Source organism: Aspergillus puulaauensis, chromosome 2, assembly GCF_016861865.1.
Source record: "Aspergillus puulaauensis MK2 DNA, chromosome 2, nearly complete sequence".
Taxonomy (NCBI): domain Eukaryota; kingdom Fungi; phylum Ascomycota; class Eurotiomycetes; order Eurotiales; family Aspergillaceae; genus Aspergillus; species Aspergillus puulaauensis.
In genome coordinates, this window is record NC_054858.1 from 935,198 (window position 1) to 951,574 (window position 16,377).

Here is a 16,377-nt window from a genome sequence, read left to right on the forward strand (position 1 = left end):
CAATAATCCCCCAGATATAAGCCCCAGTTCCAGCGAGAATTTCAGCGAGACTATAGAATGCAAAACGGCCAATACCCATGCCATGCAATTCTCCTTCTCCTCTCCTCTTGGCCAGTTTAGTCCGTTCGGGGTCTAGGTTTCTCGCATGCCTTATCAAGGCCCGGCTCTCCTTAACACTACCGGCATCGACTATAGCGACACAGCAGAGGGACCAATGCAACGGGCCCAGATCCAGCAGCAAGGCCAGCTTATTTCCGCCTCTTACTGAGTTCCTGCACCGCGTATTCCAGGATAGGCTGAGAACAATATGGACGTTATGCATCGGGATAGCGGGTTCGATCTCGAACAGGCCCGCCGCGGAGCAGAGCAGGAGCACAGCTTAAGCCTGGTCCAGGGATTCAGGACGTATAGGAAAGCCGTGGGGTGGTCGATGCTATTTTCGCTTGCGATTGTTATGGAAGGGTACGACACCACCCTGATCCAGTCATTCTTTGCCTTCCCCGAATTCACGAGAAAGTACGGTGCGCCAGTGTATCGCGCCGACCTCGATGGCGTGGATCGGTATGAACTCTCTGCAGCCTGGCAGTCCGGTCTCAGCAACGGTGCATACGTCGGTGAAATATTCGGGCTGTTCATCACTGGTCTTGTCTCGGAGCGGATGTCGTATAGACGGATTATGGGAGCGGCGACGCTGGCCCTGGCGGCGGTTATCTTCATTTTGTTCTTCGCGCCGGACCTGCCGACGTTGCTTGCTGGGGAGATCTTGTGCGGCGTACCCTGGGGTGTGTTCCAGACGGTGACGACGGCCTATGCGGCCGAAGTATGCCCTGTTGCCCTCAGGGGGTATCTCACTACGTATGTGAACCTGTGCTGGGTGATAGGCCAGTTGATTGCCACGGGGGTGCTAAGAGCCTGTCTGCATCTCGAGGGCGAGTGGAGCTATCGCATCCCCTTTGCGTTGCAATGGGTATGGCTCCCCTTCATCCTGGTCTCTGTATGGTTTGGCCCTGAATCGCCGTGGTGGTTAGTGCGGCGAGGGCGAAACGACGAGGCCAGACAAGTGCTCGCTCGTCTGTATAGAGCCACTACCCCAGTCGACGAGAAGGAAGCAGATGTCGCCCTCGAAAATACCCTCGCACTCATGCTCTACACCTGCGAAATGGAAAAAGTCTCGTTGTCTTCGTCCACGTCCTTCCTCGACTGCTTCCGCTCCAAATCCAACCGCCGCCGTACAGAAATCACCTGTATCGCATGGGCCATCCAAGCCCTCTGCGGCTCCTCCTTCATGGGGTACTCGACATACTTCTACCAACAAGCCGGCCTGGATGTATCACAGTCCTTCAACATGTCATTAGGCCAATACGCGTTCGGCGTCGTAGGCACAATCCTCTCGTGGATAATGATGAGCCGGTTCGGGCGTCGCTCGCTATACGTGGGCGGGTTATTCGCATTGGCTCTGATTCTCTTCTCTGTGGGGTTTGCGTCGCTCTCAAATTCAACGGCTACAGGGTGGGCAATTGGGAGTCTTTTGCTTGTGTTTACGTTCGTGTATGACTGCACCATCGGGCCCGTGTGCTATTCTATTGTTGCGGAGATGCCGTCAACGCAGCTGCGTGCACGGACGATTGTGCTGGCGCGGAATGTCTATAATATGTTTATGATTGTCAATGGGGTGATTGTACCAAGGATGCTGAATCCCACGGCTTGGGACTGGAGAGGGAGGACGGGCTTTTTCTGGGCTGGTATTACGCTTGTGCTGTTTGTTTGGACGTATTTCAGGCTGCCCGAGTCCAAGGGGAGGACGTTCGCAGAGATGGATATCTTGTTTGAGAAAGGAATTGCGGCTAGGAAGTTCAAGGGTACGGTGGTTAGTATTGGCCAGGACTAGTATTTTCATTTAGGGTTGTTTGGCGATGTAGCCCTACTTGAAGCTATTCAGATCAACCCTCTGAGGGCCTGTCAGGGGCAGATTAGCAGGAATTGATCTAGCCCTCTCTGTGTCTCCAAGAATAGTGACCGATTCAATCAGTAAGTCCGTTTCGAACGTAAATATCCCATCAAACCTCAGTCGGCCATCCTCGTAGACGAATGCCACGTCGAGCATAGCCGGTTGATGCAACGACTCCCCATCATCCAGATACAACTCACCCGCAGCTCTGCCATCCAGCCCCGGTGCAATAATCAACCTGAAATCCTGTTTCCTCAGTTCCGTCGTGGTATTCGCACTTTTTGCCCTCACCGGGATGATGCTCCCCCCGCGCACATGAAGCGGGATATCCGTATACCCAACCCCAGTCAACCTCACCACTTCGCCCTTCCCCCTCACCGTATGCCCAGTATACCAATCATAAAAGACGTCGTCAGGAAAATAGACATCAACCTCCTTACTCCCCTCCTCAGTAACAGGGCTCACAAGCAGACCCCTCCCATAAAAGAACTGCAAATCCAACCCAAACGTCGCCTTATCAGCAGGGTACAAAAAGAACAGCGGCAGCAGGAACGGCTCCCCCGTCTCCGTCTGCCGGTGAAACGCCGTATACAGATAATCAAGCAGCTGGTACCGGATGGCAATAACCTTCCGCGCTGCCTCGGCCACGGATTCCCACCGGTAGAACTCCTGGCCGATCATCCCATACTCGTTGTGGTTGCGGTACAGCGGATTGAAGGCGCCCAGCATTGCCCAGCGCGCGCACAGCTGCTCGGTTGTGTTTCCGGTGAACCCGCAGGCGTCGCTGCCGACCATGGGAATTTGGAATAGGGATGCGAAGGAGAGCATTTGTGCAATCGAGATTCGGTACTTTTCCCAGCTGCTGACGGTGTCGCCGAACCTGGTGGGTTAGCTGGTTTACTGACGTGTATTGTTCCTAGCTTGCATACCAGTGAGCAACATGGGACCCTGCACCAGCAAAGGTGCTGCGTGTAATCACCAGTGGTCGTTTCTCTGGCCGTCTATGTAGCATGGCTTCTCGAGAAAGGGAGCTCATCACTGAATGGGCGCTGTTAGCGTTCATAGTTCGGTTGGAAAGGATAGAAATACGTGCTTGTCCCGTATAGATTGTGAGTGTCATATTCAGCGAGTCCATTTGCATGAATCAGATCTGTATTCATAGTCTTGTTGCTCAGCGAGCCAACTGCATTAGCAATCGTATACGGCGGATCGATCAACTCGCGGTCGCGAAGGCCGAGCCTGGTCCCATTTTTGATCGTCTGCCGACTCTGGCGGTAACTCCTAGTTGTCTGAGTATGTCTCTTATCTCTATTCCCAGACTTAAACCCCGCCGGGAATCCAGGGAGGCTGCTAGGGTTCGGTCTAACAGGCGGCGGATCAGGAGGCAAGTTATTCTCCTGTGCATATGCAACGGGATCCGAGCAGGGCCAGTCGCAAAAGTTCGCGGCCTCATTCATGTCAATCCATAGGGCATCTATATCTACTCCAGTCTCGGCGTCGAAGAACAGAGCAAACTCGTTGATCCAGTAGTCCGAAGCATTCGGATGGAACCAGTCGGGGAAGACAGTTGGGCCTGGCCAGACGGCGCCTGCAAGACATGGTCACTCTATGCACTATACATAATAAATCAAGGTGGGTACCTTTATACAATGAACCGTCCTGGTTCCGCATGAACACATTCCTCTGCAGGCCACGCTGGAACGCGGAATCGTTCGCATGAGCCACCGCGGGATCAACCATGACGATGTAATGCTGGTCGCGCTTATGGAGATAATCCACCAAGGCGCGCACCTTGTGAATAGGAAAGCGCTGCTGGTCTAGCGTGAAGACCTTGCGGTGATCCATGTAGTCGATATCAGTCCACATTGTCTCCAGGGGAATGCCGGCTCTGCTGTAGTTGTAGACAACCGCTGCAACTTCAAATATGTCCCGGTAGCCGTAGCGACATTGGTGGAACTGCCGGTATTAATTAGCATTCTGATAGCTCTTTCGAAAGGTGTCTTACCCCAAATCCCCAGTACGGCACCATAGCTGGTAATCCAGCAACCTCTGCGTACTGCACGCTCACGTCCAGTGGGCTAGGGCCGGCCAGGAAGTAGAAATCCAGGACGCCACCGAGAATATTATACTCCAGGAACTGGCTGCCATCGGCGTCCTTGTCAATCCTTATGTCCATCCCGTTCGAGTTCAACAGGAATACACCATGCGTCCCAGTCTCGCCGCGGTGGTCGAGATATAGCGGGTGCGTGCCGTAGAGATTAGTCCCCGCCGGAATCATATACGCGTCTCTGTTCCAAAGCGTCCGGGTATAATCTGTCGTATTCAGCCGGAAAGGATCACTGTGTTCTCCGAGTCCGTACAAATTTGGACTCGCTGGGAGAGAAGTGCGAACATGAACGTATTGTGATTCGAAGACTAGGTTGTGGCTGGACGAGCTAGAGTTGAATAGAGTCTCCCCGTTGCTAACCCGTGAGACAGAAAACGAGAATGGGTACTCTTCGAACGAGAACCTGATTTCTGGAGAGCTTTCCTCGTGGCGGCTCCTTTTCCTGGTGGCAGGCCTGGGGAATACCGACTCAGGCACCTGGTAGACGTTTTCATCGGCGTCGTAGATGATAACATGTAGCCTTGCGTCTGTATACACTGTCAGGGGCCTCAATACACCTTTCTATGCCTAGACTGGCTCACCCGCTTGGTATTCAACTTCCAGTTTCAAGTGCTTAATGTCAGTCCCGTAAACATTGCACGGTTCGCCAGCAAGCGTCAGATCCGCAGTCAAACCACGAGAGCTCTCTTCCACGTTTATAGCCCTATATCCGGGACACTTTCGCAACGACGACGGGGCCGACAATCCCTCCGCCAAAGCCAGGAGATGCCATAAGAAGAGAATTGCAATTGCCGCCATCCTCATGGATGAGCTCGACGAGACTTACACTCTAGGACCAGATCAGGCACATCTTCATATGCTTTATATAGAGACTCGGATCAACGGAAGAGAGCATCTCGCCCAAATTTCCGTCGCAATGTATCTCCTATTCCCCAACGGTTTTACGACCTTCAGGACACGACTGGGGCCACGCGGGTTTGGCAGTCGGTGCCTGGGTCAAGCATCTCTCGCGTGTCCCCAGTAATGTCTAGAGTAGAAAAGCTGAGCTTGGCCCGCGACTGGGATGTATTTCCGGTATCCTGGTAGCGCCTCGCGCCGACTCAAAGGACGAGAGAGTCATATTCCATTGGTTATGTTTCCTGAGATACCATGCAGCGAGAATTTCGGCGAGGAAGAACCGCATCTTGCTTACGCTCCTTACAGATGCCAGACGACTTGATTTGGGAAAGTCTTCATTCCACGGAACTAAGTACTTGAAAATAACCATACAATTGATTGAAAGGAACAGAAGAGCGGACATAATCAAGCAATTAAATCTATCAGAGTGCGCCGATGCCGGTCCTCCTGCTCTGCGAGCGCTGTCATCACCATTTGGTCAAATTTCGAACGCAGCGGATGAAAACTCCGCTGGATGGGCTGGAATTGTGGGTATATGAGACTCCAGGGCAAAGATATCAGCGGGAAATCCATAAGAAATCTCTTCCTGTCCAAGATCCTGAAGGTCACCAACCCCGGACCATGGAAGAAGGGATACAATACCAATGCCAACCTCAGGGAAAAGGGCAGAAAACTCAACATCTCTTTCGGTCATTTGCAAGATACCCTCTCTCATTTCATCTCCAGCACAGTCATGGTCTGGTTTATACCTCGAAGCCTCATCGTTCGCTTCGTGGGCGCCTTGTATTTCGTAAACAGCAAACGATTCTTCGAGATCTTGGAAGCCCTCATCGCATTCACTCTCCGATAAAGGTCTCCTTGGAGTCGGTGTAAAATCGATCTCTGCCATGCGAGTATGCAGCCTATCCAGCCTTTCAGACTTCGCTCCAGCGACGGCATCCAGTAAGTGCTCCAATGCTACTACTGCATGGTGGGGACCCCAGTCAGAGCCATCATATGGCGTGGATAAAGAAGGAACATATATAAGGACATCTAATAACGAATTTGCCAGTTGAAACAGCTTGATTTCCTGAATTGACCTATCAGCTTCGTCCCAAATGGGAGAAATCACGAAAACCTACCATTCCATATCCATGAGGCCGAACTGAGTCTAACGACGCGCCGCATACCAACGAAAGAAAGCTCTTCGCAACAGTAAAGGGATAACTCGGGGCAAAAAACTCGTTGGAAGACGCGGATGTGAGCATGAAATGTGAGGCCGAGTACTGCCAAAGCAAAGAACTTAGCCATGCTAAGGTTATCCAGATGTCCACACGCTGGACCTCATCAATACTGGGGTCCTTGGTGGCTCCGGTTTGAAGGGCCTCTTGAATATCTGCGATCCTGGCCCGTGAATACGTTGGATGTGGAGATGATATGTGCACTGCTTGGATCAGGGGCCCGTCAATCCGTGTGAAGAGTCGGACAAGACTGCAAAAACCAGTCAGTAACGCTGGATCGGAATCGCCATCGTCGACTGGTACGGGTAATTCTTCTATCGTCTGTAGCGTCATAGGGAGGTCATGCTGCATGCAAAAGGTACTGTGATGCTTAGCGATGACACAGTAGTATAATGTTGTCGAGGTGCTTACCGTTCTGTGACCAAGAGAATCCAGTAGACACGAAGCCTGAGCTGTCTCTCCTCGACATGACAATCCTCGAACAGCTGTCCATTCCCAAGGTTAAGGAGATGTGCGTGCGTAATGGCATCTCGCAGCGCAAACGTGGCGAGGGCGATCTGGTCTACATTGGCGTAGTACATGTGCAAAAACAAAGACATTAGAAGAGACTCCAGGCTAGGACTGCTTTGATGGTCATAGTCAGTCCGAAGCCGAATGCACTCGCGTACAAAGTCGCTCGAGGTAACGGTGGACTGTTCCTGCGCTTGACTATGTCCTGGCAGACGCAGCTGGGCCAGAGTGGCCGCACAGAGAGCCGCCGCCAGGGCATATGACTCGGTGTTCTCGATATCTCTCAACTGGGCCTTTAACGCGTTAGTTGAGACGATAGGCCACACTGTGTAAAGTTGACTGCGGAAAATATCGATGTAGGTGTAGTAAGTAGACAATGGGATGCGTCGTCGGACAGGGAAGGGCAGGAGAACATCGCTCGACTCCGGCGACGTGGGCGTATCGTCGGAGGCTGGTAGAGAGCATTCTCGCATGGAGCAGCTCTTCTCGATCCCGAGATTCTTCTGCATGGCCTGAACTCTGGCGTTCGTTGACCTGCGGGGGCCTTTCGGACCTCGTCGTTTTCGGACCTTGAGATAGGTGCACGACTGCTCACGACGCAGACAGGTGCTACACGGATTCTTTCCATCGCATTTCACTCGTCTAAACGAGCACGCATCACAGGGTAGAGTAAGTGGCATGATGAAATAAGTACAACTTCAAACGGTGAATGGGGAGCTGGAGATGGAGGTCCTGTCCATGATCTCAACCACAACAAACCCCACAATGAGGGATACCGGTGCACTAATAGTAATGGGCTTGCCATAACGAAGTGACCGGGGTGGTCTAGTCTCTCGCTCGTACCTCCAGCGCCACAGTACGGTGTGGAGGGTTGTATATGGCGCACTGCTGATCGTCCGGGGTCCGGCCTCAACATCCACCAGGACTGTCGCCAACCTTCTGACAGCCAAGGAAGCGGGGTATGAAGACGGAGCAACTGGGAAAGCAGAGAATTCCCCGGCTATCCGCGCCCCGGACACGCCGTCTGAACTTTCTCATCTCGCGTGCGTGTAACCGCACTCCGGCTCTTGGTCCCTAAAAGTGCGTCATCCCCGAGATTCGGCGGGTCATCTACAGGTTTCCTGCAGCCTGATCATCAAACTAAGACGGGCCCAATAGGGATATGGAGGTATACAGGGTCATGCTTGTCTGAAAATGCAGGACTAGTGACTCTTAGGGTAACTGTCAGGAATCCCATGAGCATCGTCCCCCAGGAAAAGATGAGAATAACGCTTACCTCGTCGTCATGCCTCTAGAAACTCTCTAGAAAGACATGGAAGGATCTCACTCTCTTCTTCTGAATTTAGGTTGGCATGTGTCTTGGGTAAGTGTAACCCAGGGCTTCTCAGCGTCGGTGGCGTCTAGCAATACCATGGATGAATCTAACTCAGGGTCAGTATGGCATTAGCGGCAGCAAGAATGACAGCCAACGACGATCCTGAAGAGGCTTACTGCATATAAGCCAGGATGGTGTCTTGCTCATCGTCGCTTGGCCTGGTGTCCATTTCCTGCTTCAATCCATACCAAGGCTGATGGCACTAGTAGAAATCCGTCGACACCGGTATATACCAGAATAATAAAGGACATGGATGCCACTCAGGGTTCAGCTTAAGTCCGGTAGCATGCTGTTCCCCTCCTTATGGTTGCAGCCGGTTCGCATCTCGGCTTCTTCGGCTTTGTATCTCCGTTCGCACTCGAGTTGTTCATTAATTAAACATCCCAGTCCAAGATCGATCGGCGTCAGCACTAGATGTGATATCCTACCGAAAGATTTGCCTCTTTTCTCTGTTCCTGTTTCACCTTCACGCTCGGCTCTCATTGCTGTTTGCTTATTGGGTTATCTTGATTTACTGCTGCTCAGCTCGGCTGAACCTTCTCGGCGTTGTCCAATTACACTCGGAAAGAGCGATGGCTGCTCTTTCCAGTTGAGAGCAAAATATTAAAGTTAGCACATACGGAAGGTACGACTGTCCACAGGATAAGCTAGAAAGCATCGCCCTTTCTTGGTTAAGACACCATGCGTTTCATCTACCTGGGAAGGTACGATGGTTGGGATATAAGTGGAAAGTCCGTTCTGTTACGAAGCACGATATAGGGTGAACCCTTAGCGAGAATCATACTTGATTTGAGTTAGTTTATGAAATGTACTCATACAGTCAGGGTTGAAGAGATGCTTACCCACTAGATCACCCGCAATATGAAATTTTCGCCAACCTTTGGAAATTGTGTTTCTATTCTACCCAGACACCATGGATGATATTAGGTTACTTATCAACACCCTCGCGGTCCTTGGCAAGCCCTATTACGTATTAGCGCACTAATAACATCCTTTCTTCTTCATACTTTGTGAATTGAACTAGCAGTCTAAGCCTAGTAGCCATGAATTCTTGCCTTCATGCACTCTTTCTGTGCTTCTGTTTCCTCGAATACTAGCCGCGTGTGAATATTTTGCAAAGCAGCTAGGTATTGTAGATAATATCCTACGTCATAACTCTATTCAGAGATTTTTTTTTTTTTGAATCCGAAATATTGATGTGGATGGCGTGATTGTATTGGAAGTCAATATGGCTCTGCAGGGAGACACCTCAGGAACAATGCCTATTCATAAAGCCATCCTATTGTCATGTCAATACCTATTGGCGGAATACCTATTCATCGAATCCAATTATATTGTCCACGACAATCAATTTGATCCCTCCAGTCTATACCAAGGAATATATACCATTTCGAAAGGCTCCGGTGCTGGCCTTTTCGCTCTCTCATCTACGCCTCTCATTTACCTCTCTCCTCATACATTTTCCAACATTTCTCTCTTTTGTGACCTTCTTCCCCGTTCACCTTCACCAAGACACAAAATGCCATCTACAAAACCAACAGACAGCTTCCGGGTCGTTAAAACAGGAAAAACTTTGCAGGCATTCGCATCTAACCTCGAAAAAGCCCTAAAGACATCCCTTCCCGCTTCAGGAAAGCCTTACGACAGAGTCTCTGTGCTCGCCTTCCATTGGGCCAACGATGACATGGGGGTTGACAAGCTAGAATCCGAGTTTCTGGGCGTGTTCCGCAACATTTACGAATTTGAAGCGGAGTCCTGGACGATTCCCGTGGCTGGTAAACCTGAAAAGCAGCTGGCGAAGAAGCTTGTCAGCTGGACGGAAGACCATGAGGGGGAGCGTGCTCTACGAATATACATTTACTCTGGCCATGCTAGTTCTCATGGTACGGTAGATCACGAGTGGTACTTCGGGTAAGTTCCTCTGGCTGCACGGCATAATGGAAGTTGACGTACGGACATCACAGCGGGCAAGCAGACAGTCGTGGGAATCTACGTGGTCCCCAAGTGGAGTGGCTGGCGACACGATCTCCAAAGATTGTCGAGGAAGCAGACGGCGATATGCTGTACATTTTCGACTGCTGTTCGGCGGGTTCGGCTGCACTCCGACCAGGCCCTGAGACGCTATGCGCATCTGGATGGCTGCAATCAGCAGGAGCGTCTCTAAACTTTTCATTCACCCGAGCCCTGATTGACACTCTGGTAGACCTAAAGGGAGAAGCTGAAACAGTTGGCGGGATTTTCTCGATTCTTTTCCGGCGCGCCTACCAGAGTCAAGTGGCCGCATGCCCCGTTCATATCCTGAAATCAGGGTCCCCAAGTATCACTTTGATGCCGCTCAGCCGGGAGACAGTCATACATCAACGGACCAAGACCCAGCATAGGGTGCTTCTTACCGTCCACCTGAAAGACAACAAGTCGAACCTGGAGGCCTGGCGTGGTTGGCTCTCCACCCATTTGCCCCCGGAATTTGTGACGGCCGATGTGAAGATTGAATCGGTATTCAAGAGCTCGAGCATTGTGGTGTTGATAACGGTGCCGGTGGAAATCTGGACCATGCTTGACATGGAGGACGAGACGATCTCGTTTGCTAGCCATGTCTTCTCACATAATATCTTGCCCGAGCTCGAGCAGACTCAACTTCCTATACGGGCGTCGCCTAGTCCCCAGAGCGCAGAGAATCTGCCACCCGCTCATCATTATCGGAAGTCGCTAGGGTAATGAGTGGTTGTATTTGAGGGTTTCAAGTCTATCCCTTTGGTCTTTGCATCTGTTTCACTCACCGAGTTAGTCTCTTAGACAGGAACTTAAACAAAAGACAAGCATCTCTTCTCTGTCTCTCGTGAATTTCCAAGCTCCATCATAATATAATAACACAGACATAGTATAACCGTAAATTTGATCTGTAGTATATGGTACATGTGAAGAACTAAATAGGTAGTTAGGTACTTGGACTTCCCCGGTTCTGTACCCCGCTAAACCGGGGGCGAGGTGGAGGCTGAGCAGAGTAAACTCGGTATTAATGGCATATATTCGCTCTAAGTTGCTGGCTAATGTCTCATTCCCCAGACGGATAAAAGCCGGCTCTCCATGGAGAATGCGTACAAAGCCGCGTCGCTCTTGTATATCCGGATATGACCCCTGCAGGTCAGGCGACGCTTCTTTTGAGCGACCATTTTCTCCGAACACCAAGCGATTCATTTCAATCTCACCCTTGAGTGTCCCTTGCAGGCATGATCGTGTCTATATAGTTGGCTTCAATTTCCACATCATGTTAGTCCTCACATATCATCCTTCTACGCCTCCAGACAGGATACCTGCAACCAGCCCTAGCCCACCATGAAGAGCATCTTTCGCCACTGCGTCTCAGCACTGGCTGTTATAGCCAATGCTCTACCAGCTTTTTCATTGCCAAGTGGCAGTACCCAGCTCACGACTCGTCAGGGCTCAAACAAATATGTCACGGCACATTTCATGGTAGGTTAGCCCGTCCAGCTACTCGGTCCTTGTCCGTCTAACACGGCCAGGTCGGCATCGTCGAAAACTACAAAGTCAAAGACTGGAAAGAAGACATGGAGCTCGCCAAAGAAATCGGGATCGACGCATTCGCTCTCAACTGCGCCAGCATCGACTCCTACACCGACAAGCAGCTGGCATACGCATACGAGGCTGCCGAAGCAGTCGACTTCAAGGTGTTTATCTCCTTTGATTTTGCCTACTGGTCGAACGGCGACACGGCGAGGATCACCTCGATTATGCAGAAATATGCCTCTCACCCGGGCCAGTTCCAGTATAATGGCGCCGCACTGGTGAGCACCTTTGTCGGGGATAGTTTCAACTGGGGCCCGGTCAAGAACGCGGTGAATCATCCTATCTTCGCTGTTCCGAATCTGCAAGATCCGAACTGGGCGAGTAATGCCAATACCGATATTGACGGTGCCTTCTCGTGGTATGCGTGGCCGACGGACGGCGGGAATAGTATTATCAAGGCGCCGATGACGACGATTTGGGACGATAGATACATTCGGAATCTTAAGATCAAGGATCAGGTGTACATGGCTCGTAAGCTGCCCAGTTCCTTTCCCTTGCTGTCACGGTTCTAACAAAATAGCCGTTTCGCCATGGTTTTCAACCCACTTCAACACCAAGAACTGGGTCTTCATCTGCGAAGACCTTCCGCATCTCCGCTGGGAGCAAATGCTTGAGATGCAGCCGCAGCTAATCGAGATTGTCTCCTGGAACGGTACGCTCTCTCTCTCTATAAATACATCCAAAGAATAGCACAATAACAATGCTAGACTACGGTGAATCCCACTACATCGGCCCCTACTCAGAGAACCACTCCGACGACGGCTCTGCGCAATGGGCCAAAGGCTTCCCCCACGACGCCTGGCGCGTCCTCTCCAAGCCCTACATCGCTGCATACAAAGCCGGCGAAAAGAAGCCCACCGTCGAATCCGACCAGCTCGTTTACTGGTACAGGCCTACGCCGAAGGATGTTACCTGCTCGAAGGATCCGTTGGGTCCGCCCAACGGCATCAACTTGCTCTCTGATAGCGTCTTTGTCACTACTTTGCTCACCGAGCCGGCCACGCTGACTGTTACTAGCGGCTCCCAGCAGGCGTTTGATGTGCAGGTTGATGCAGGGATTGTGACGACTAACTTTACCATGGGTGTTGGGGCTCAATCTTTCTCTGTTAGTCGCAATGGTAAGAAGATCCTAGGTGGTGAGGGTGGGTTGGATATCAAGGACCGCTGTGATTATTATAATTTCAACGTCTATGCTGGGTCGTTTAGTGCGTAGTTGGGGAGCTTTTCGGATCTCCAGGATGGGCTTGTTGGAATAGTAGCCAGAAATGAGACGCAGCTGGTAACTCAGCGCAGGGGTATCACATTCTTCACAATCGTGGCTGTGGATTTTTCCCCTGCTATCACTCCTTTCTTCACCATTAACAAAGTTGGATTTCCAATAAATTAAGGTCATAATATACCCGATAACTGGGTTTATAATCCGACCAATCCTCTTCCCCGATAGTATGCAATGGTATGCGGTGTACGTGAAGAATGCACAATTTGGTTCCTGAGAATCAGGGCACCCATCAGTCACGTGGTTGTAGCGATGGACCAATCAGAGTTGTGACAGCGTCTCCGCCCGCTTCTCCGTCCAAGCAGACTTGGGGGTCTTTGTGAAGAACAGGCGGAAAAACGGGAGGAATAGTGAAACTGAGGCCCATGTAGAAGTGCAGAATAGACAAGCGGGGGAGCAGCAGGCGCAATGTGATAGGCGGAGCTGGGGGAAGCCCTGGGGTCAGGCCAGGTGCAAAAAGTTCGGTCGGGTTCCAGTCCGGGTCGAGAGTCGAGGCGCACCAACAACTTTTCACTTTTTGGAGGCTGACTTTTCTAGCGTCATCACTAAAATTTATCCTCACGCATTAACCCTCCGACTTTCCCCTCTGCTCAACCGCAGAGCTTCTGCACCACCTACAACCTCAACCCCAGAACTTCCTCGTCGGGAGTTTCTTTTTATTACTTTCTATTCTAGCTATCTGTGAGGCGCGCGCAGGTCGTCCCTTAGCGCGTTCCGATTTCAATCAACCGCAATCATGGGTTCGTCTCGACCCCTCCCACTGTCCACTCGCTATCGCAGTGGCCTCGTCCCCGAGTGCAGGCTGGACTCCGGATGCTAACAGATGGATTCATATAGCGCCCGGAAAGCAAAAGGCCCAGAAGATGTCCTTAGGGAACTTCCTGGCTGATGATAGTATGCTCCGAAAATCGACACTTCCCCGCGCACACGGACATGGCTAACCACCTCAGACCTTGGCTCTTGGGCTGATGAGATGGAGGACATGCCCATGCCTGGTAAGTTTCATATCCCACTACTTTTCCACGCTTAATGGCTTTTTCTAACGTGATTTTATTTTTTTGTAGCTGGTAAGCGATCACCTTCCCTCGCACGCACACACCGTACAATGGCCATATATCGGTTGCCTAACACATCACAGTCCCTGCTCAGAACAGCTTTGGAGGCGACCGCCGTCCCCCTCTTTCGTCTTCTGCTGGTTTCGGTGGACCCGTCTTCAATGGTACGATCTGTTGTTCCCTTGGTTTTATAAAGTGATATATGTATATTGACTGTGTGTGGTGAAATAGACCGTGGCTTTGCCTTGAGAGAGCCCCTGCCGCTACCTACCGAGCCTCCTTACACCGCTCATGTTGGAAACCTGTCTTTCGATGCTACTGATGCCGATATCTCGGAGTTGTTCGTGGATTGCGGTGTGACGAACGTCCGTATCGTTGAGGACAAATTGACAAGGAGCCCCAAGGGTTTCGGTTACGTCGAATTTGAAACTGTCGATGGTCTCAAGAAGGCTCTCGACTTCTCTGGTGCCTCCCTTCAGGGACGATCCATCCGTATTAGCATTGCGGAGCCCCGTATGTCCCCCTTCGCCCCTCCAGGTATAATGTGTCGGGAAAATCTAACAAATATACAGCCAAGGACCGTGATGTGAAGGAACTCGACTGGACTCGTAGAGGGCCTCTTCCCGATGCTCCCCAGCGCCGTGTGCCTGACCGCTCCTCTTTCGGTCGCAACATGGACAATGTCTCAGACGCCGGCAGCGAGCCGCGACGCCGTGGTGGTTTCGAGAGTGACGGCAAGGTCCGCGACTTCTCGAACTGGGAACGCAAGGGTCCTCTTTCTCCCCCACCTGCCAGAGAGGGTGGCCGCCCCAGCAGCAATGAAGGCCCCGCTTTCAGAACTCGCTCGCCCGCTTGGGGTGAGGGACGCTCTCAGGATGGCTCGCGACCTCCCCGACGCGAGTTCCAAGAACGCGCACCCACCGCCGCTGAAATGGATAACCAATGGAGATCCAGAATGAAGCCTGATGCGCCAAAGGAACCTAGCAACCCGCCCTCTCCCGCTCCTGCAGCAGCCACTCCCGCTACTACCGCTGCTGCTCCTGCCCCTGCACCTGCTCAACGACCGAGGCTGAACCTCCAGAAGCGGACCGTGCCGGAAGCCGCCGCTAGCCCCACCGGCACTGCGGAATCCAAGTCTAGCATTTTCGGTGGTGCTCGGCCAATTGATACCGCAACCAGAGAGAAGGAGGTTGAGCAACGGCGTCAACTTGCTCTGCGCCAGAAGAAGGAGGCAGACGAGAAAGCAAAGGCTGAGAAGGCCGAGAAGCAGCGAGCTTCCAAGGAGGCGGCCAAATCCGAGAAGCCTGCGTCTACTCTGGACCCCAATGGCAAGGACCAAGCTGAGATACCCCGGGGCGGCGCTAACTTCGAGATCCTCCGGCGGGCCGGTGAGGACGAGAGCGGGATGAACGCCGATCAGGATCCAGAGCAGAAGGGTGCTGAAGGTGGCGCCACTGCTACTGCCGAGGCCACAAAGGACGACGATAAGACGAATGGTTCCTGGAGGGCTGGACCTACCTCCGATAACGCGAGCGGTGACGACGAAGGCTGGAGCACTGTGAGCACAAAACAGCGCAGCAACCGCCGTGGTGGCCGTAACGTCGCATAGATTCATGGATACCCCTTTGAAACACCATCAGTCGACCGAAGCATCACACTGCCTGCAGAGAGGCCACGTTTTCGGGGTTTTTACAATGCGCATCAAGCCTTTGGCCATATCTAAGCGCTGGCGTATACTCGCTCTTTGCACCGGCGGTGTGACTTTTGGTTACGTTGGTCGCCATTTGTCTCTCATTTTACCTCTACCATACCGCCCTCGCCTCTTTTTTTCTCTTATTTCTAACTTTACCTCTTGAGATTTCTCTTTGGTTCCAGTTCCAGCATCTCCTCTTTGCGCCGGCTAGATCTATGATGTTTATGTCTAGCCCTCTACCTTGTATCGTTGTCATGCATGTCGAAAAGTTTATCTGCCGTCTTTTCCTTCTCTCTTCTGTTTTCCGAACCGGTCTCGGCCTGTTCTACACCAACCCGTTTGCCGATGTGGAGGGGAAGCTACTGCGTATTCCCAGTGGAGGAAAGTGAATAGTTCTCTTAATTGCCCGCTCTCCCCTCGAATTCTGTCTTGTTTGGGTCCTAGTGGGCGTGTGGAGTCTCCTTTTCTTGTTCTTCTACCAGAGAGATGTTCTCTTCACGAGACAGCCATGCAATGCGAATAGGATCACGACTCAGCCTGATGCGTAAAGAGAATGAAGGAAGCACGATATGTTAATTTGATACTTTTACTATGTTTCTTTTTCTTGTACGTAGTATGACTCGACGTGAATTTTATGGTCAGTATGAAGTTCAGAACAGTCCATAAATGCATACATACAGAGTAATCCCATCTTCCATGTCCGTGCAC

At 51.7% G+C, this 16,377-nt stretch overlaps 7 protein-coding genes across 7 annotated transcripts; 4 read left to right on the forward strand and 3 right to left on the reverse strand.

Annotated features, from left to right (window-relative positions):
• Positions 1-307: 307 nt before the first annotated feature.
• Positions 308-1,888, forward strand: APUU_20398S (uncharacterized protein; the record flags this gene model as incomplete). Its single annotated transcript, XM_041699034.1, has 1 exon — positions 308-1,888. One exon carries the CDS (start codon positions 308-310, stop codon positions 1,886-1,888), a length of 1,581 nt encoding a protein of 526 aa, XP_041552160.1.
• Positions 1,889-1,921: 33 nt separating this feature from the next.
• On the reverse strand, positions 1,922-2,960 carry APUU_20399A (glycoside hydrolase family 31 protein; the record flags this gene model as incomplete). Its single annotated transcript, XM_041699035.1, has 2 exons — positions 1,922-2,828; positions 2,878-2,960. The coding sequence occupies 2 exons, from the start codon at positions 2,958-2,960 to the stop codon at positions 1,922-1,924; spliced, it is 990 nt and encodes a 329-aa protein (XP_041552161.1).
• Positions 2,961-3,000: 40 nt separating this feature from the next.
• Positions 3,001-4,859, reverse strand: APUU_20400A (uncharacterized protein; the record flags this gene model as incomplete). The annotated part of the gene is made up of 4 exons (XM_041699036.1): positions 3,001-3,536; positions 3,589-3,904; positions 3,954-4,582; positions 4,637-4,859. The coding sequence occupies 4 exons, from the start codon at positions 4,857-4,859 to the stop codon at positions 3,001-3,003; spliced, it is 1,704 nt and encodes a 567-aa protein (XP_041552162.1).
• A 571-nt stretch (positions 4,860-5,430) lies between these two features.
• APUU_20401A (uncharacterized protein) lies at positions 5,431-7,362 on the reverse strand (the record flags this gene model as incomplete). Its single annotated transcript, XM_041699037.1, has 3 exons — positions 5,431-6,021; positions 6,074-6,533; positions 6,584-7,362. 3 exons carry the CDS (start codon positions 7,360-7,362, stop codon positions 5,431-5,433), a joined length of 1,830 nt encoding a protein of 609 aa, XP_041552163.1.
• Positions 7,363-9,576: 2,214 nt separating this feature from the next.
• On the forward strand, positions 9,577-10,775 carry APUU_20402S (uncharacterized protein; the record flags this gene model as incomplete). The annotated part of the gene is made up of 2 exons (XM_041699038.1): positions 9,577-9,968; positions 10,022-10,775. 2 exons carry the CDS (start codon positions 9,577-9,579, stop codon positions 10,773-10,775), a joined length of 1,146 nt encoding a protein of 381 aa, XP_041552164.1.
• Positions 10,776-11,393: 618 nt separating this feature from the next.
• On the forward strand, positions 11,394-12,858 carry APUU_20403S (glycoside hydrolase family 71 protein; the record flags this gene model as incomplete). The annotated part of the gene is made up of 4 exons (XM_041699039.1): positions 11,394-11,531; positions 11,582-12,116; positions 12,166-12,297; positions 12,353-12,858. 4 exons carry the CDS (start codon positions 11,394-11,396, stop codon positions 12,856-12,858), a joined length of 1,311 nt encoding a protein of 436 aa, XP_041552165.1.
• A 799-nt stretch (positions 12,859-13,657) lies between these two features.
• On the forward strand, positions 13,658-15,585 carry APUU_20404S (translation initiation factor 4B; the record flags this gene model as incomplete). Its single annotated transcript, XM_041699042.1, has 6 exons — positions 13,658-13,661; positions 13,759-13,815; positions 13,872-13,916; positions 14,060-14,140; positions 14,208-14,489; positions 14,549-15,585. 6 exons carry the CDS (start codon positions 13,658-13,660, stop codon positions 15,583-15,585), a joined length of 1,506 nt encoding a protein of 501 aa, XP_041552166.1.
• Between the last annotated feature and the right edge of the window lie 792 nt (positions 15,586-16,377).